General features: G+C 35.9%; 1 protein-coding gene across 1 annotated transcript; it reads left to right on the top strand.

Annotated features, from left to right (window-relative positions):
* Positions 1-323: 323 nt before the first annotated feature.
* Positions 324-21,761, top strand: LOC136032500 (U6 snRNA-associated Sm-like protein LSm5). The gene is made up of 3 exons (XM_065712808.1): positions 324-420; positions 8,157-8,353; positions 21,667-21,761. Exons 1-3 carry the CDS (start codon positions 381-383, stop codon positions 21,694-21,696), a joined length of 267 nt encoding a protein of 88 aa, XP_065568880.1. The 5' UTR covers positions 324-380; the 3' UTR covers positions 21,697-21,761.
* The last annotated feature ends 151 nt before the right edge of the window (positions 21,762-21,912 follow it).

Here is a 21,912-nt window from a genome sequence, read left to right as displayed (position 1 = left end):
CTTTAAACTCCTATAGTGGGGTTAACTGATACGCCAAATGCGATGGTGTGACTTTTGTTAAGATTATATGACTTTTAGGGTATGTTTCATCCTATTTTCTAAAATAAGGTGAATTTTCTCAGGCTCGTAACTTTTGATGGGTAAGACTAAACTTGATCAAACTTATATATTTAAAATCAACATTAAAATTCAATTCTTTTTATGTAACTATTGGTATCAAATTTATATTTTTTAGATTTTCGGTTACTATTGAGCCGGGTCGCTCCTTACTACAGTTCGTTAGCACGAACTATTTAATTTCGACAATTTCATTGGATAGAAAGAATAAAAGACAACACAATTTAAGGTCTGTCAACATTTGTGGAAGAATTTCCATAGAAATGGCGGTTCCTCAGGGAGTAGCAGCTCTGCTTCCTCTAGGTGTGTGTTTGCCTGTAAATCTTTTTTATTTCAATGAAGGGATTGCATAACTTAACCCTATTCCAAGTACTTTGAGTCTCATAAAGATTTTGGGAAAATATGTGCTAAACAAGAAAATCTAATTTTGCTGAAAATCACTAGGCTACAAGGCAATTGTGTTCTAACTAGGTTATAGCCTAGTAAGAGGATTCTGTGCTCAAACCAAAACTAAGGAAGGCATAGGCCTAGAACTGAGGCTTTTGAGAAGGAAACATGTTAAGAAAACAGTTTTTACTATAAATAATAGCCTAGCTAGGAATATCTGAAAGTAGCCTAATTCCACTTTACTACCCTAAATATGAAAATATATTGCTCTAATTGTTTTATGTCCCATGTTTTGGCCAAATCCTAGTTCAACTACTTTTTGCTATCTTTGAAAGGGGCAAGGTCAGGAAAATGAAAGGGAAACCTTGCAAAACAGATTTTCTGCTTAAATAAAGTTTAAAAGATAAAATTCTAGTTAATTGACTTCTTGCTATCTCAGAAAGGGTTTAGGTTAGGAAAATGAAACTTTCAAGGATAAATCTACAGACTAAAATATGTCCTGGGAAGGTATTTTGAAGCAACTACCTCCACTCCTTCTCTCTCTACAGGCCCTGACCTTTGATGACCTTTAAAAATATGTGTTTTATAAAAGTGAAAACTTGCAAAATAGATCTTCTGCTTATTTGAAGTAGCCTACAACAAAATTGATACCTTCCCAGGACATACTTTAGCCTGTAGACCTATCCCTGAAAGTTTCATTTTCCTAGCCTAAACCCTTTACAAGATAGCAAGAAGTCAATTAACTAGAATTTTACCATGTAGAATTCTAGTTTGGCTACTTTTTGCTATCTCAGAAAAAGGTTAGGTTAGGAAAATGAAACTTTCAGTAATGAATCCAACGCCAAAGACATAGGCTAGGAAGGTATTGCTGAGCTTCCATGTTAACCCTCTTCTGGTTTCTTAGTCTTAGAAATTTGCCTACTTGACAGGTATAGGCTATACCTATTGAAATTTTGACAAAACAACATTTTACCTTAATTTTCAGTTATCAGTTTCTATTTCTCTGGTTATAGTTCTGAAAATCCAATTCCTGTTAATTGAGTTAAATTTTAAGCCATATCAATGGTTTTTTTTCTAGATTTAGGAAATGTATTTGTAGATCTTTGAAATCTCATAAATCAGGATTGAGCAAAGTTGTGAAGCTGAAAAGAGTTTTCTTGCACTTATATAAGTAGGAGATCTGTTTTTCAAGGTTTCACTTCCAAAATACAAGAATTTTAAAGGTCATGAAGGTCACTACCCTCTAGAGAAAGAAGGTTTGGAGGTAGGTTCTTTAAAATACCTTCCTGGGACATGGACTAGGCTACTTTAGTCTATAGATCCAAATCTGAAAATTTAATTTTCCAAACCTAACCTGACCACAAAACCTATATGAACCTGACAATTTTTTTTGTCAAAATTTCAATAGATTGTAAAGTAGGTAAATTTCCACAACTTAGGAATCAGAAGAGGGTTAACATAAAGCATGGCAATACCTTCCTAGAGTATGTTTTTCCCCTGGATTCATTACTGAAAGTTTCATTTGCCTAACCTGACCCCTTTCCAAGATACCAAAAGTAGCTAAGCTAGTATGCTACCAAGCAAAGTTGTGACTCTCCCAAAAGATTGGTATTTAGGTTAGAAACACATAAAACAGTCCATAATAATAAGTATTTTTTACTCAATAAAAATGAAATTACTCAGTAAGAAGGACAACATCAGCAACTTCACAAATTATTTTAACTATTCATTCTGTCTTCCTTATTGTCGAATTTTAAACTCACCAGTTTACTATTCAACTGTTCCTGGAATACTTCTCACAAAGTCTCATCCAAATGTTAACAACATCATAACCTCCCTGAAGATAGTTACCTTTCCAAAATTCCAGCTTTAAGTTTACTGTAGACACTATTAAATTATGATCTTTACTTTTCACATCAATGACAGTACTCCTATATACCCTATTATCTTGTATCAATCCTGCCAGTCTTTGATTTACATTAACATACTCAATAAGGTTAGCTGCCCAACTATCATGTGAATACCATGTTAATTTTTGGGCCACTTTATGACCAAATACTGTATTGATATTTGATATTTAGTTTAAACACTAGATTCTTATACCTACAAAATCACAGCAGTCTGTAGCCATTACTGTTTTCCTTTCCTACACCAAATTTACCTAGGCTAAGATACCACCTATCCCTGTTTTTACCACTTTGGGTGTTAAAATCTCCTAATAAAAACACTATGCTTCTACCTTGGACCTTTTCTATTTGTTCCTGTAACTGTAAGCAAAATTCATCTGAGTCACTACTATCTCTGTTGGTTGGTTCTATAGGGGCATATACTACTATGACTGATACCCTGCACTTTTTAGTCATAAAATGAACAATTATTGTTCTATTATTACCTTAAGATTACAATGTCCAGCAAGATAAGGTGGTAATGTGCCTCCTGTAGAACATTTTGCTGGTGGTGTGACATGACCATGGTTTGGCATCCCAGGTTAGCCTACACTCTGCATTGCCCCAGTACTGGTCAACTCCTTTCTTGAACGCATCTATGGTTTAGGACCAGATGGTGGCTTCAGAGAGGCTGTTCCAGTGAGGGACAGTACATACAGAGAAGAATTGCCAGTGCTAATTTTGATGTCAATAGGCATCTTGCAGCTTCTTTGTGTGATCTCTTGTTGTACTTGGAAGGGATGAGGAGAAAAATCGACTTAAAAGATTGTTTTCTAGCAATTTGCAAGTAGCAATGCATCTTCTTTCTTCATTTGATAGACTAGGGTTGGGAGTTTGAGGGACACAAGGTGTTCCTCATATGGCTTGTCTCACAAAGCTGGTATAAGCTTTGTTGCTCACCTTTGGACACTCTTGAGTGCTTCAATGGTCATTTTGTAATGGCAAGACACTAGGTCATTCCAAATCCCAGGTCTGGATATACAATAGCTTTGTACAGCTTCTTGACCACACACTGCGTCCTGGTGGTAAACATTCACTTTATGACCCCTAAGGCTCAGTTTGCTTTAGTAAATTGAGCTTGTGTGTGGCTCTGGAGTTTGAGTTTGTCATTGATAATAACCCCTATGTCCTTCTCCTCACTTACAGCTTCAAGTAGGTCATCTCTAATAATAATAATAATTTATTTATCACCCACTTCACAAAACAGAGGTTAAGTGGAGTAAAATACAAAAGAAAAACAGCAAAAGTAATACAAAAGAAACAAATTTAATCACATACAGAAAAAAGATGGATAAGGCAATGAAAACATCCTAGCCTATAAAACGCTTCAATAGCTAGCTTTGCTGATAATTTTTTGAAAGCACCACTAATATCTGTTGCACAATACTTTTTAACCAGTTTTGTATTCCAGGTAAGAACAAGGTAGATATAAAAGAAATTTGCAGTACTGGTAATAATTTATGCGAATACGTTTTAGATCACCAGTCAACAGAAGTGGCCTAATACCAGAACAGAAGAGCACAGAATGATCACAAAAATTTGAGTAAAGCCGAGTTAGCGCTCTTCTCCTATAGTGTCCACAATTTGCTACAATCTTAGAGTAACCAAGCCTCAGTTTATCACTAATATCTTTGACAGCACAAGTCTGGAGATCATTCATAGAATTGCATACTGTTATACCAAGCCAACAAAACAATTTAACACGAGGAATACTAAAACCATTGCAGTATAGTGATTCTGAACAATTATTACCGTTGAAAACAAGAAACTTGTACTTGTCAATATTTAGGTACAGGCGATATTGCAGAAAGCAGAAGTAACTGACTTTACTGATCAGGCAAGACCAGACTCAGTTTGACTAATCAGAAGAATGTCATCTGCATAAGCCAGATATGAGATATCAGATGGTCCTAGTAGGCACATAGTCAATATTTTTGATAATACATTTTCAATACAAGCATTACAAATATACGACGAAAGAACTCCCCCTTGTCTTACATTGCAACGAACAGGGATATGACCAAAATAAGAATTATCTAATGACTTAAGGCGAAGGTAAGAATGGGAGTACCAAAAACAAAGCACGTGAATTACCAATGGATTTACTCCTCTTTGGCATAATGCTGTCCATGCTTGAGTATCACAAATACTGTCAAATGCTTTAGACAAGTCTAGGGTTGCAAAATGAAGTACACAACAAGTGCGATGGGCATCTTTTAATAAAGAAGTCAAAGCACGGTGAGCATGCTGACAGCCTAGCCCATATCTAAAACGAAATTGATTATCATCATTTAGAGCAAGCTTAGTGATATAGGGTAGTAGGAGGTGTTCAAAAAGCTTGCTAAGAGTGCTACCGTTATCAGCCTATAAGAACTACAAGAAACCAGATCTTTTCCTTTTTTTTAGAAGTGACATAACACTACCGCATAGGAACGAATCAGGCACACACAAACTACTCAAACACATTTGAAAAAACAGCTGGAGATGAGATACCAGTTCAAAAGAATTTGGAACAAGATTCAAAACACTAATCCCATCAATATCCAAAGATTTTGATTTTAAACCCTTAATACCTTTAATAATAGCCCACTTTTCAACTGGAATCACATGTCTCTGACATAAACATGATGGCAAATTTTTTCAAGCAAACACAAGAAATGCTTATGCACTGCATAATTAACTTTTGAAAATATTTTTGAATAATGTTCAATCCAAGATGGACGAGATATAATATCACTAGAACTTGCATCCGGAAACTTAGCAGAATTTATCACTTTTTGCCACTCACTATTACTTTTCGGAAAAGTTTCACTGGAGTAACAAACGGCACAAAGATGGCGTTTATATTCGAGTTTCGTCTTTTGTTTTAGATCAAACACAGTACCCCAAGAAGGTCGACCACAGGCAGACAAGATTCTTAACCAGAATTTGGCCTTATTCTTGACTTTTTTCAGCAAAGGATCACACTTCCAAATTGGTTTTTGGTATTCCGCCTGACACAGATCAGCAGGATGGCCACATCTTCAGCTTGCTTTATACATAAGATAATGTCACGATAATAGCAATTCAAATCAGCACGAGCATTGTCAATAATAGGGTACGCATTTGTGCAAAGAAGATGGAAAGGGACACGTACGGTGGACAGTAGAGTTCCAAGGGTAGCAAGGTAAAGAGGCATGTTCGCACTAGACCAATCACGTTTTTCAAACCACTTATGCAACATTGAGGGTTGGTTCGAGTATATGTCAGAAGTAACCATAATATCAAAATACAGAGGTAAATGATCATAATCTCTCTCATCTTCATCAACATGTACTGCTGAAGTTTGTAATGAATGATGGCAGATACAGTGGTCTAAATTTGAGACAGAACAACTACAGTGGATATATGTAAACTATGGTCTTTTGTTAGGACCTTAAATACTGAGGGTAGACACTGAAAAAGCGCTTCCTTTCGTGTTGAGGAAACGGTGATGTCACAGTTTAAGTTGCCTATAAGTACCCACTTGTATCCCAGATGCTCAATACCAGATATGAGAGTCTTTAATTTATTGCAGTCATTTGCATAGCTGGAGAAGGAAGTAACAGATCTTCTATCATGGGGCAAATAGGTGTTGATTATGATCACGTCTGCAAGCCAGATTGCAAGATAGTGTTCAGAGGATTGGTAGCAGCTAGGAGACAAATAGCTAAGCAAAGATCGCTTAATTATACAGGCAAGACTGCCAGAAGGCCTGCCTTGGGTACGTCAGGCATTCGTGATGAAAACAGCATGTTGAGAACTTCGCCTTAGAAAGTTTACACTGCAACTTGGGAGCTAATATGCTAAGGCTGTCTAGGGTTGTTGTGTCAAAAATGCAGGACTTAGCATTTTGAACTGCAAACCCCACTCAGATGAACATCTAGATAGTTGATCTAAATCTTCTTGCATTATTGAGTGATTGGGGCTGATTTGGGCCTGTCCTAAGAGCTTGTAATTCTCAGCATATAGTGTCAGTGGCTTTTTCAGGTGAGTTGAAAAAGCCACTGACTTAGAACAAGACTTAGAGCAAATTAAAAGCAGTTAATTTGATAATAGTCTTCAGAAAGGGGAAATTATCTAAAATTTTTGCTAGATAAAAAACACAAGTTATTAAAGTAAACTATTAGATTAACCAATGGTACTACCCCATTATTTGTATTTAAGTCCATTTTGGAGGATATTCCAAAAGGAAGATAAGAAAGGATTGCAGCCTACATATTATAAATATGCAAAGTACCTCTTACGGCTTCCACCGTGGACAAGTAACCATATTGTTACAAGTCGGTATGGGATTATCAACCCTAATGAAGCGATCATAGCCCAGATCACCAGATATAACTCTAATATTGTTACTTGGCAATTATTTTGAGGCAATAGGTTTTGTTTTTTGTAGTTAGATATCCATTTGTTCTTTATTTTTCTTGTGTTTGTGTATTCTTTTGTAGTGTGTTTTTTGCTTTTTATCTTATACTCCATCTGTTTCTTTTGATGGGAAATAAATATACACATACGTATGTACGTATATAGCAAGGTGGGATATTACACCCCCTTTCTTTGTAGAAAGAAACTCAGACATTAACTGAGGATCCTGTAAGTTTAAGTTAAGTCTTTATGGTCATTTAAAGTTTCTACCATTTCTCAATGCTATATGGTTCAAGGCTTCTACAACACAATTTTATTGAAGCTTGTCTCCTTGGGGCTGAGGGTATTAAATTTGGTTGTCTTAGTGCCTTCCCCTGCTGTTCCTAAACTGTGGATGCTAAATGTAGAGGTTTTAGTGATTTTTTCTTCTGTTACAGGCTACAGGATCTCAGTAACAATTAACTAGCCCTCTTGCTGTTTCACTGTATTTTTTAGCAGTGCACTGTAATAGGACTCTTTTCCTAGAGCTTTTGTTTTTGAGCTCTTGATCTCAGGCTCTCAAATATCAAATCGAAAATTTCCAGTTTTTACTTTTTGCAAGAGCTATCAAGCTTTTTTATGGAATTTTGGAGGGCCAAAGCTAGAAGGTCAAGGCTGAGCTTTGAGCCAGAGTGAATTATAAACTCTTGGATCTATGGGCTAGGTATTCAAATACATTAAAATATATTCAGGAGTCATATTTATAGCATTAATTTTAGCCAAAATAATGCAATAATTACCAAATAGTTTTCCCTGGGGATTGCTCATTTTCATTTCTGTTTGTTTGGGTTTTCTTTTATTCATTTATAGTAGTTTTTATCAATTTAATTTAAACTATTATCTGAACATTTCTGTTTGTTTCAGATTTTAATATGGCTTTCTGCCTTTATTTGAACAACTCTTTTTTGGGGAAAGATTTTTTTTTAAAATTAATATGGTATAAAAGAAACAAACATTATGTTGGTTATTGATGAAATAAAGGTAGTTTGTAAGAAAGACTAGCAATTATGTTAAATATGTTTCCCCCTACCTAATCCAAACAATTTGGCAACTTAAGGCTTTGTGTGTTGTGGAAGGCAAGTGAAAAGCAGTACCCTACCTTATAGTATCAGAAAAATGTAAATATTATTTTTGGCTTTTCGATTAGTGACATGACCATTTTTGATTTTTGTATTGCAAATTTTTAGAAAGAATAAAAAGGAATAACTAGCTTTGTCAAGTATGTTGTTCTATGACCTTAGCAGCCAAATTAAGAATTTATTGTAGCCTAGTCCTTCTTTCTAGAACTGGTAGACAAATGCATAGGGTCAAGAATACACATCATCATGAAGAGTGACAAAGAGATTGTTGGTACACTGCTAGGATTTGATGATTTTGTGAACATGGTCTTGGAAAATGTCACAGAGTATGAAACAACAGCAGAAGGCAGGAGGATTACAAAATTGGACCAGATCTTGTTAAATGGAAATAATATTACCATGGTAAGCGCCTAGTTATTTGATTACATTCTTTGTAATGAAAAACTTATAACATTTTGATATTCCAGATTTAATGAGCAGTACAAATTCCAATTCATCATTAGGACTTGCCCAATGGAATAATTGCCTAGAGTAAAAAAAGAAGAGAAAACAGTTTCAAATGACAATTGTTTCTAATTATTGAGACTGAACATTCCTAAGAATAATATCAGAAATCAATATAAAATCTAGTTTGCAAAATTAAAATTTTTCCTTAATTTGCTGAAATACTTGCATATAGTGAGTTAAATGTAAGTAATACTTGCATTTAAGTAAGTGTAAAAAATTGCTACCATTATATCTTATCATAGGGACAGGAAGACTCCCCTAAGGCTGGGGCACATGACCTTGGGCATTGAAGCACATATTTTGCATCAGGTCAATGGCCCTCTTTCTTGATTGTAAAATACCACCTGGAACCCTTCCCCTAAATGTTTGGACATGTGTACCTATTTTTGAGACAAGTATTTATTGTTATATAAAAAAGTACAAAAATGTAATTATTGTTCAAATCTATTAGCCAGAATTCCAAGGTTGTTTGCATCATTTGACAAGTTGAAACAATACAGAAAATTTAATTAATTTAAATGCAGAAAAATAGAAGATATAGTATAGAGTGACATAAAAGTTGGTAAGCTATCATGTGACCTGAACTTGCAACATTGCAGAAAAAAATTCCGCCTACAATTGATCTTTTTCTTTGATAATCTGCAATCCATTGCTGAAATAATTTCTGTTTGACCATGTTTGATCAACATCATTGTGAATAAATTATGCCAGGATTGCCACCTTACTTATCTTGGTAAGGTATTTCTTAGAATATTTCTAGTTGTTTACCATTTTCGTGCTGCATAGATATAGGAAGAATTTCCTCTTATTTTGGTTACACTACAGTTTAGGCAATTTATGTCCTCTAAATTTATGAAAATTGATGTCACCTATGAAAAAGTTGTTATATTCTTTAGATTGTTCTAACGATTCTATTAGATTGCTGTATTCTTTCCACTTCTGACTTCTTTTTACTGTCCTAGAGTTGAGATAGATTATTTGGTTGAGCAGGTTTGGGTAAAAGGAGAATCCTGTGTTATTTGAGATATCTTTCCTGAAGGAAAGAAGAGTTTTTCAGACGATTTTGAGCTTAATGACATTGGCCCTCACTGTGGTGTCTTGAGCCAATTACTGTAGCACATACATATCTCAGAAAGTAGACTTGTATCCCTACTGGTTATCAGAAGTCAGCTAGGGCAGAACACATAGAATCCATGGCGTGTTAGAGTGGATTGTGGCATTTTAGTGCCAGAGGACATACACTGGTGGCTTCAGGACTGACCTTGGGAACCCATTAGATTCACTAACACTGGGGACGAAATAGTCCACAAGAGGCCAGGGACCTCTTGACTACAAAACCATGCCCTAGCACTATCAGTAGTGGCACTGGTGGCTCTGTGCCATGAACCCAGGCAGCATCAGGTGACTACACTGGTGGTGTTACACCAGAATACTGGTGGCTTTAGATTAGAATACTGGTGACTTTAGGTTAGAATACAGGTGGTAGCTGCAGACAGGCGGTACTACCATAACACCAGTAGGGAATCGAACCCATGTTTCCAATGATATGAAATAATTTAGCCGATAGCAGGCTATAAACACTGTACTGAGAAATACAGAATTAAAGAGACTATTGCTAGTTAAAAATTAGACAAGCCTGTTTCTAATGAAGAAAAATGTTTATGATTAGAACTATATTAAGAACTTTGATTTGAAACTTTTGTATAGAATATATTGGAACTTCGGAACCATTAAAAAGAGTACAAGCTGATGGCTGACATATTCATAAAAATTACACGTTCGAGCTCTCTTAGGAGAAGACAGGAACTGTGTAGGCCAAATGCAGAGAACTACAGGCTAACAGTAGAGCCAACTAGAAGTTTGTTCCCCTCAATACCAATATGGGATAATTTAACTATAAAGGTAGAAAATTTTAGAACACCCTTGAAAAATATAGAAGTGATGTCATCTTTTCATAAAACAAAATTCCGATCGAAATAACTGATCTGTATGTTGGAGGTTACTCTCCAACGAGCTCAAGAACAGAGCAATCCCCAGTATGAATAGATGGGGGAAACCAGGATAGACAACAGAGGCAAAAGAGTTATATTCAGAAAGGGGATACCCAGATAGACGAGCAGAAATGAGAGTAAAAAGAATACAATCAGGAAATAGCATACTAGACAGTATGAGAGAGTACAAAGAGGGTATGGAGGCTATAATTAATGAAGAATATAATGGAAAAGATTTATTAGATCAATATGCACAAGAACCAAGGCAAATTTACTCCTCAGATGCCAGGCAAAATTCAGGGGAATCACTGGTTAGGGATAAAACATATATTAGCCAAAGAAATAGGGAACGAACGGAATCAGATAATGAAATAAGAGAGATTAATGAAGGAAGAAATCGAAGTAGACTAAATAGCAGGAATACTATGATCTTGGTATCGAGCAAGGGCTCACACAAAATAATCATATAGATTTTGCGCAAATGATGAATTACTGGGCCCAGAAAGAAGAGGGAGATAGAAAAGAAAGAGATAAAGACAGGAAAGCCAGATAACAAAAAGAGGAGACGGACAGAAAAGCCAGGAAATGAAAAGAAGAGGTGGACAAGAGATTATTAATGGAAATGATTGCAGGGAAAAATTCCCAAACAGTACAACAATGGTCTACACTGGATCTAAAGTGTGCAACAAACCTCCAGCCGATAAGAGTAAACGAAGACATATATTTGTATATCTCTAAAATATATAGGTGATTTAAGTTATCCCTGGAATACTCCCGCCAAAATATCAGAAATAAAACAAAAAGAAATTCGGAAACCTGGAAAGAATTCGAATACAGATTGACAGATTTACAACTAAAATGGCCAAAATTAGGAGAATATACCATGATAAACGATGCAGATAAATTACAAGAAAAGCTTAAGGAGGTAGCAGACGAGACAGTGAAGGAACAATTTTTAGAAAATACCCACACAGAATTGAAAATATATTTAAGAGAAAAGAACACAAAGACAAACGAAGAACGGCAGAGTCGGCGGATAGGTGGGCTGAAATAAGAAACGGCGTTGCAGACACAGATAAATCTCGATATAGAGAGAATAATAGAAATATACACAATTATTCAGACCATAAAATGTGCATTTCAGCACAGGGAAGGGGAGTTGGATTGTTACAATTGTGGTACTATAGTTTATTTTGCTTGAAATTGTCCTAATAAAAAGGATAAAAAAATGCATAAAACAATAGCTGGAACAAAGGTCTCGGGTAAGGAAAAACTGAAGAGTTTGCAAAATCATACAAAATACAGGGAAAACTGAATGGAAAATTAGTCAAATGGTAATTGGCTGAGATAGCAAACAAACGTTTGTGCAAATTCACCTAATCAATACAACACAGATAAACATATTGTTAGGGTCCCAACAGTAAGTTATTATGAAGATAAACCATCCATGCCCTTCGGCTTTGGTTAGAATAGAAATTTCATTGAATGGTGGAATTATCATAAGAAAAATAGTAAAAGCAGGCCTAGTTCCTTCTCTAGCAGTATACATTGTAGTAGGAGAGGGCTTCAGACACACAGATTATCTATTATCCCTAAAAGCCACTTCTATAACGGCAAGGGAGGGGTTGCCATTCCGTAGCAGAGTCGATGAAACGGGAAACGGCGAGGCCAACCCGTCTAAGGGATAACACATAGATGACTTCTATAACAAAGGGAAACAAGTTATCATTTCGATAGAGAGTCGGGGACGACGAAGCGGTTAGGCCAATTTATCAATAAGACGCCTAAAATTGATTTTTCGGAAAATATTTGAGAAAATAGCAAACTTCAAAACTTATACTGAAAATGAGGCACCAAGATTAGGCACTCAATGTGCCAGAGAAGAATGAAAGCAGATTTGTCGTTCACGCTTTTCCTCATAAAGTCCAAGAAATTTTAGTCCAATATGAAAAACCTACTGTGGGGATCCAGTTCCAATTTGATGACAAATTATTCATTTCTGCCGTAAAAATAAAGAGACCTAAGAGAGAAAAAAGAAATATAAAACGAGATTATAACAAAAAAATGCACTCCAAGAAAAAGGATACTAGGGTCCAATCTTATATTATCTCTTATCTTATCAGAAATTGAAGATGATTTATTTTGCGCAACAAAGAAATTGAACAAAAGTAAAAAAGAGACAAAGAGTGCAAAAAAGAAAAATGATGTGCAAATTCAGTCTGCAATAATGGAGAGTAATATTGTGGGAAAATTACAAAATTTTGGTGAGACGAAAGAGCTGAGGAGGGAGAAGTTTTTGAACCCATTGGGGACAATCAGAGACTATCAAAACGGTAAAATCGAATGGATTACAACGGGTTTTGGGAGAGGTGGGAGGTATTGAGTTTCAGGTTGGATTGGAAGGACTTGGGAAGGAATTTGAGATTGGTCCTATCATCTCTATTGTATTTGGTATCTTTTGAGGAGAAGGAATCCCTTCGGGGAGCCATGAATGATAGCCGGATCCCTCAACACTCAACTAGTGGGCTAGTTGTGATCTCTTTACCAAGGTCTTGCCTTTCCAATCTTAAGTCTCATGGAGGTACTCTCTTCCAGCACCAGTTGCTACTTACCCCTTCTAAACTTTTAATCAGTAGCCCCATTCGCTCTTCCAAACCTTATTCCCTCAGACATATATTCTATTTTCATCTTCATTTAACATCAACGTTCTTCACACGGTTATCCCATGTTTTTTCAGGCTATTTCTGAGCTTGATGACTGTGGCCCTTACAGTGGCGCCTTGGGCCAATTAGTGTGGCCTATACATACCACAGAAAGTACACTTGTTGTGTCTGGTTATTGGAACTCGTTATTTGAAATTAGCAACAGAACACGTAGAATCCGTGGCGCGTTAGAGTTGATGGCACATACAGACGACGGAAAGCACACTTGTCGTATCCCTACTGGTTATTGGAAATCAGCAAGGACAGGACACGTAGAATCTGTGGCGCGTTAGAATTGGTTGTGGCACCGTTGTGATAGTGGACTTACATTAGTGGCTACAAGACTGACCCTGGCAGCCCATTGTATTTACAAATATTGGGGGCAGAATAGTTCCACATACCAAGGTGGCACTCGGTGACTACACAGGCGTTGCTATCACCAGAATACTAGTGGCTTTAGGTTAGAATACCTATAGCTTCAGAAGTAGTAGTTGTAGCAGTTGTAGTAGTAGTAGCAGTAATATCTGTACCAGTTGTAGTAGTATTAGTAGTAGAAGGAATACGCATAATGTCCCTTTTGATTTGTTCAACATCCCACTTAATATGCTCCAAAAGTTTCAATTTTTACTATGCTGGTCCTAGGATATTTCTGATGAGCCCTCTTAACAACCTATATGCTCATAGTGTGTTTTGATTTAGTTCAACATCTCCCTAAACATTATCTGGAAGTGTCTCCTTAATACCCTTAGCCCCAATAGGAGTTGTAGTAATAGTAGAAGTAATATGCACATAGTGCCTTTTGGTTAGTTCAACACCGCCCTCAATTTTCCCTGAAAGTTTCAACCGAGTGCCCTAATCTGTTCCTCAGAAATTGCTGATATGCTACGCCCTGTTGACAACGTGTCCCCACATAATATGTTTTGATTTAGCTCAACATGTCTTGAAACATTCCCTGAGAGTTTCACCTTAAAACTCTTAGCCTGAGTAGTTATAGTAGTCGTAATAGAAGCAGTAGTAATTGCAGTAGCATTACGTATATAGTGCCTTTTAGTTAGTTCAGCGACCCCTTAGCATGCCCTGAAGGTTTCAAATTAATGCCCTAAGCTGTTCCTAGGATATTGCTGATATGCCCTTTGACAACCTGCGTGCTCATTGTGTGTTGTGATTTAGTTAGACTGCTCCCTAAACATTCCCTGAAAGTTTCACCTTAATGCCCTTAGTCTGGGTGGTAGTAGTAGTAGTAGCAGTATGTACAAAAGTGCCTTTTTATGAGTCTAAAACCCCCTCAACACGCCCTAAAATGCTCTAAGCTAAATGCTCTAAGTTGTTCCTGAGAAATTGCTGATACGCCCTTTTGACAACCTGCATGCACATTTTGTGTTTTGATTTATTTCAACATTCCCTGAAAGCTTCACCTTAATACCTTAGACTTTTTGGATACCAAGGGTCAAATGTGCCCCCCCTTTTCCAATCGCAAACACTATATGTAAAAAATAAGGAATTTGCATTCTGCTCCAAGGGTTGTGTGTGTAGGGGGGGGGGGTGTCATCCCCAGATGGATTGTTATTAGACCTTTCAACTATGCTGAGCAAAATGTCTTAGTTATCTCAAAATATTTATCGGATGTCTTTGGGGGAATAAGGGGTAGGGGCTGCTTGCCCTTCAGTTGCTTTCGAATTTTAAAAAGGGTACTAGAACTTTAATCTTCAATCGAATGAGCCCTTCCAAAGTTTCTACGACAATTCCTTCCATACGAAGTACACTTAGTTACTTAGGTAGTCAAGTTACTTAGTTATACATAGTTACTTAAGCAGCGCTATTGCGTTGCCTGTGATAGTATTTTGTATTAAAGATTAAATTGGACGTAGAAGACTCTTTAAATTGTATAATGGTTGATATCATAATTGCTCTCTAAATGAAAAATAAATTGATAATCCTAAGCATAAATGTACTCCTTTTCGGTAATATTGTTCTTAGCTCAATGTATTTTCTAGTGTATGTTGTAAAAATATGAAGAAAAGAGCCATTGTTGCAACGACTTGAAAATTTCTTCTAAAAAATAATCACATTTTCTAAGACAAAACATTTTTCATCGCAGTTTAAGTGAGAATTTATACATTTAACAAATCCATTTATGTCACCTGTTTGGGTGAGTCCCTTTCTTTTGTGGTAAGTCCCTAGACTCTTCACTTTTTGTATTTAGTCATATGTTTTAATGTTTGCAATCGTTCTCTGACATCACAACACCAGAGAATAACATTAATGATGCTGATCAATGAGTTACAAAAGAAATAGAGGTTAATACATCTTTAAATCAATAAGAGAGAGACTTGCGATATTCTTGCCAAACCGTTTTTTTTTTCTTTATTTTTTTTTTTTGTAATTTGAGGAAGAGTTTCTCATGACAAAAAGCTGGGCTTTTGTTGGTATATATGTAAGTAAGTAAGTATTTATTCGTAAGTAAACCAAGCAAGGTATTTCACACTATATGCTAAACTAAAACTATATGACATAAAAAAAAACCACTAATCTAATATTAATGTCACAAATGAAGAAAAATTATTACACAACCAATGATCACCAACTACGAAATTTCGAATCTCCCAGTTCTTTAAAAAAAAACAATAACAAGGTTTCTAACATCCTTATTACTCACTACCAAATTCAAACTAAAAGGAAAGCTAAGACCGAGTTCAGATAGGCACAAAGACAAAAACATTCTCTGGATATAATATAAAGGACAATCAAATAAAAGATGGCTGCAAGTTTCAAGAATTTTGCAGCAATGGCACAAGCTAGAAGGAACTTTACCAATTCTATGGAGGCCGGTAATAAATTGTGTAAACTGGTATCTTGGCTCAAAAGAAGAAGCAGCAATTAAATCATTTGGACTTGAAAAGAAACAGCTTGGCCAATAGCTAATTGAATTTTGAAAATCCCTATACCACATTTCATATAACTTAGATTTGAGTAACTGACGGTTTAAAATAAAGTTATTATCAAAAATACTTGGTCCAAACAATTCAGAAAGAACTTCATCTGTAAAAATACTATGAAGAGATGATCTTTGAGCTAAAGGGAAAGAAGGTGGAGTAAACATTGGCGAATTTTGAGGGCGGCCTTTGCGAGCATACCTTAATGCAGTCAGTTCACAAACTCTAATATGAATAGGTAACAGACCAGAAATGGCTGTTATTACTTCTGACTGTGCACTTCGAAACGATTTGGAGATTGTCAACATCGAAATTCTTTGAGCTGATTTTATTTTTCTCAGAATATGTTTTTTCTTAAGAGCATCTATCCAAACTGGAACAGCATATAAAATTGTACTTTCTACAACCGACTTGTACAATTTCCTCAATGCAAAAGGTTTTAGGCCCCATGTTGTTTTTGCCGCGCATAAAAGACGAGTTGAATATTGTTTAGCTGAATTAATTCTACTAACAACATTGTCTGTCCACAATAATTTTCTATCCAAAATAACGCCCAAATATTTAACTTTTTCCTTCACTTCAATAATATCACCACCGAATTTCAGAGTAATTTTTGGAACTTTATGCTTATTTGTAAACAAAACAGCTTCAGTTTTGTTTTTATCAAATTCAAGTTTATTTTTAGCAGCCCACTCCTCAAAATTTGTAAACACTTTCTGAGCTATTTCTTCCAGTTGACCAGTGCTTTCTGAACTTATTATCATACAAATATCATCTGCGTAAGCTTGTATAATACAATTTTTGTCAATTGTCTCATTCAAAAAATCATTTATATTAATTAACCATAAAAATGGAGATAAAATTCCGCCCTGAGGACATGATTTTACCAGAGCCCTTGAAACTACATTTTGGTATTTAACTACACGGTCATTAAAATAATTATGAACTAATTTTATTAAACTTCCCGGACATTCTTTTTCTATCAATTTTCTAATTATTCCTGGATGCCAAGCGTTATCAAAAGCCCCTTTAATGTCGAAAAAATACATAAAGTAAATTTCTTCTTTAAATTATTATTTTCAACAGCAGTGACAACATTATCTACTGCATCAACTGTACTTTTCCCCTTACTAAATCCAAACTGCAAAGTAGAAATCCAATTCTTTTCAGAACTTAAATTATTCAGTTTATGCATTATTACTTTTTCAAATACTTTACCTAAATTCGAAAGTAAACTGATAGGGCGATAAGAACGGGGACTCCCTTCATTTTTCTTTCCTTTTTTCAAAATAATTATCACATTATTAATAACACAAATTTAAACATGCATTTATGATTTTTAGAAAAGACGGTGTTATCGCATTAATATTTTTTTTCAAAACAAGATTTAAGATTCCATCTGGACCTGGAGCTTTCATTGGTTTCAAAGAATCAATAGCATCTTTTAAAGTATCAGCATTAATCTCATCTACTCCAGAAGTAACATTTTGAACAAAATTTTGAACTTGTTGTCTCACATCAGAATGGAACATATTATCATTAACACTATCATCTTTTTGGAACCACTTTGTCCAAAAGTTCATCACCTGCTTCGTTCAGCGATGAAGTTCTGCTACCATCATCTTTTAACACATGCACAGACTGGATACATCCGCCATCTGACCGACATATCTTGTGAATAGTTTGCCATGGATCGAAGCTAGCTCTTTCTTCAAAAACTTTTTCCAATCTTCTCTCTTAGCTCTTACAATTTCATATTTATAATCTTTAAGGGAATTTTTCATATTTACTTCACTTTCTAAATCATCTAAAATTTTATAAATTCTCAAATTCCTTCTACAAATGTGCCTTAATCTTGTCAATTCCGGATTCCACCACCTAGCATACTTTTTTGATCTTTTACTACCAAAAACTGGGGTCGAATCAGCAGTGGCATCAGAAAACAGCTTTCTAAAACTTTCAACAGCCACATCTATCTCTTGTACAGACGACACAGGAAGCGAATACACATCATCTATTCTACTAAGTAAAACTGAACTAAATATTCCCCAATCTGTTTTACTATAATCATACTTTTGAGGGAAAGTTTCTACACCTTGCACAACATCTAACACTATTACAAAAGAAATATAAAAATGATCTGACAATGACGGGGAATCCGAAAGAACCGTCCATTCCTTAGCAAACTGAACTAGATTAGAACCTACAGCTGTGACATCAGGGCTAGAAGAGCCGACGTAATACGTCGGCACATCTGGGTCATTTATAACAACTAAATTCTTATTAGCAAAATAATCTTCTAATTCTTTTCCTCTTCGATCACTATTGCAACTTGTCATTCAAATCGGGCTTTTAGCATTAAAGTCACCACCAACAACATGATTACTATAATTGCTTAACCCATCAGTCACAGCTAATACATCAGATACTGACTGAATTGACGGGGGACAATATATTGACAAAACAACAACTTTATGACTTGGCAAATAAATAGACACAGTTACACATTCATTAGACGAATCATCATAATTAATATCTGCACGATAACATTTTTAATTAAAACAGCTGCACTAAAAAACCTTCTATCGTAATCAATTTTTGAGAAACAGCCGTATTCTCTTGGAATACACGAAAGCTTTCCGAACTTATTAACATAGGGTTCCTGCAGCAGAACAACAACTGGCTTTCTTTCTGCAAGGGTTTGTTGTAACTGCACCATTGCATGGAAAGAATGCTGCAAGTTAATGTGGATGAAAGACAATGATTTATTCACATCATTTACACTGCCTGATTGCAACATTATTGACCCTCGACATACAGAATCCTGTCTTTCAGTTTTGCTATAATCTTTTGTGCCGTTGGACACTTTTTAATTTCGTACGACGCATGCGGGTTTCCAATGGTCTTGCTATGGTGACAAGCACGGCACGATGGGCGATCAGAAAATGATTTTGGGCAATCAAATGAATGGTTACCCATGCAAAAAGAGCAGCACTGCGTGCCTCTGCACTCAGTTGCTCGGTGGCCATAAAGGCAGCAATTTGAACACTTTATTAGGAACACATAGTCTTCACAGCGCTTCAACAAGAAGCCAAGTTTCACGTGACCACTTAACAGGATGGACTTGCGGAGTTTTGGGCTAACTTCAAGTACGACATTAGCACGGTTTCTATCTTTCCATAACACTGTGACAACTTTCAGTAGCTCACCATGATCAACCATGTCTTTTACATCATTGTTGCTTCGCAAGAACTCTGTGCGGAACGAATCGGCATCTTCACACTTCGTGACGTCGTATACGATTATTCTCGGCATCTTTTTCTTCACTTGCACAGCTTTATATTTTGTAACCTCTACTTTCTTGTTAAATGCAGAAATTGCCTCTTCTGCATCGGACTCGGAACCCAGTTCAAATATAATTTTTCCATTCTTCGCAGGTACTGTCTTTTTCACAGCAAAATTTTTACTGTCTTTGTCGATAGCCTGGTAAAAACTTTTGGTCAGCTTTTGTAAATCATTTCGGCCCAGACGTTTATCACTATTTTTGTCATATTCTACGGGTTTAAGAATGACCGAATAAACGTTTTGGCCACGTACGGCAGATGCAAACGAACGGGATGAGGTCACAGTCGGCTGTGCAACCCCAAGCATAGAAATGGGTGTTTTATTTAGGTCTCCAATACGTTCTTGCAGTTTCACAATTGTTTGCAGGTGGCGATTCTCTTTACGAAGTAGTTCTGAGTTCTCTTCTATAACATTCTGATGTAGAACGAGGATCCGGTCGCATATTTCTTTGACATTGTCCTTCCCGCCAGGGACTTTTTTTACATTTCCGAAAACTTCTTTCAGCAGAACTAATAGCATAGAGACACTTTTTTGTTTTCCGATGGGACAAAGAATTTCGTCATCATTTTGATTAGCCGCATCAATGCCCGAAGCCATTGCCACTGTCACTTGGGCGAAAGTGAGAGTCAAACCCGGTTATCAGTAACCATGTTCATTTCTCGGATCTCCAATATTCATAAGATTGTTTATTTTTAATTTTTTTGATTTGTACACAGATTAGTCTGAATAATGTGACAGATCTTTAGCTGTCCCGTTCTGCACTTAATTGTCTACAGTGTGATGTGATTCTTAACACTATTCACTGCTGAATAATCAAGATACGCATTTTCTCGCAAATCCCATCACAAAAGAGGTCTTCACACCTTGAAAGCTAAACTGAGACTCTGGGTGGAGCATAGGTCAACAGAGATTTAATTGAATGTATCTTAGCTAGCTATAGTTCTTCACGGTTCAACGTCTAAATGAACGCCATCTATAATAGCTGAAATTAGTAAGAATCTAATAGTATATATATATATATATATATATATATATGTATATATAGAGCGCAACTTTATGCCCCAATCCAGAAAAAAATGAAACCTCAAACCAGGGCCGTATCCAGGATTTTTTTCGGGGGGGGGGGGGTTGTTATACACAAAGATTTTTTTTCGGGGGGGGGGATACAAAAAACCCTAAATATATATATATATATATATATATATATATATATATATATATATATATATATATACTAGCTGTTGGGGTGGCGCTTCGCGCCCCCCCCCCAAGCCCCCCCGCGCGCGTAAGTCGTTACGCGCCATTGTAGTTGTGTCCCTGTGTCCCACCTGTGAAATAGAGATAGATATATATATATATATATATATATATATATATATATATATATATATATATATATATATATATATATATACATATGTTTTTAACTACGTAAAACACGCGAATATACAACATTCTTCGCTGTCCCATTGTCTATGCATATAAATAGATTGTCAGGTTTACTGACTCTTGAACATGCAACATATAATTGTCCATGGGAAAAACAATCCGTATTCAGATCTATGCCTCATTATTCTAATGATGTGTCGTCATTTATATTCTCTGTGTCCCGGTCGTCATTTGTGTCCCGGTGTCCCAGTTTGTAATTTCTCTTTGAGTGTCCCGGTCGTCATTTGTGTCCCGGTCTGCAATTTCTGTTCGAACAATCCCTGTGTCTCGGTCGTCATTTATATATCCCGCCTGTGCCCCCGGCGTCCCCGTTGTAGTTGTGTCCCGGTCGTCATTTATATTCCCTGTTTCCTGGTCGTGATTTGTGTCCGGGTGTCCCAGTCATTAATTTCTCTTTGAGGTTCCCGGTCGTCATTTATATTCCCTGTGTCCCGGTCGTCATTTGTGTCCCGGTATGTAATTTCATCAGTTGACAAACATGACGTCAGTCGACAAACAACTTCATGACGCATACAGCTCAATCCTTAAAATGACGTCAGTCGACAAACATGACGTCAGTCGACACACAAACATGACGTCAATCGACACACACACACACAGACAACTTATTTTTATATTAATAGATATATATATATATATATATATATATATATATATATATATATATATATATATATATATATATATATATATATATATATACGTATATGTATATTATTCTGATAAGAAAGGTATCAAATGTATATAATTTTTGGTAACGTATGTAATGTATGCAATTTCTCTTACAGTTGGTTCCTGGTGGTGATATGCCAGAATGAAGATATCATAAATTTTTGTGTTTATATTTGATAAAACTTTTAAAAATAAAAATTGTATACAACTGCCTGTTTAACTATTATGGATATTCTACTCGGCAAAAAGTTCGACTTTCCTTTACGCGGCAAAAGCGATAAACCACACGACAATAAATTGGCGTTTTTTTTTTTTTATTTATTTAGTAATGCTTCTGTATTAAAATGGTTTTAAATTCGGAT

This window comes from Artemia franciscana, chromosome 10, assembly GCF_032884065.1.
Source record: "Artemia franciscana chromosome 10, ASM3288406v1, whole genome shotgun sequence".
Lineage (NCBI taxonomy): Eukaryota > Metazoa > Arthropoda > Branchiopoda > Anostraca > Artemiidae > Artemia > Artemia franciscana.
Note: the sequence above shows the minus strand (reverse complement) of the source record. Positions and strands in the feature narration are given on the sequence as shown.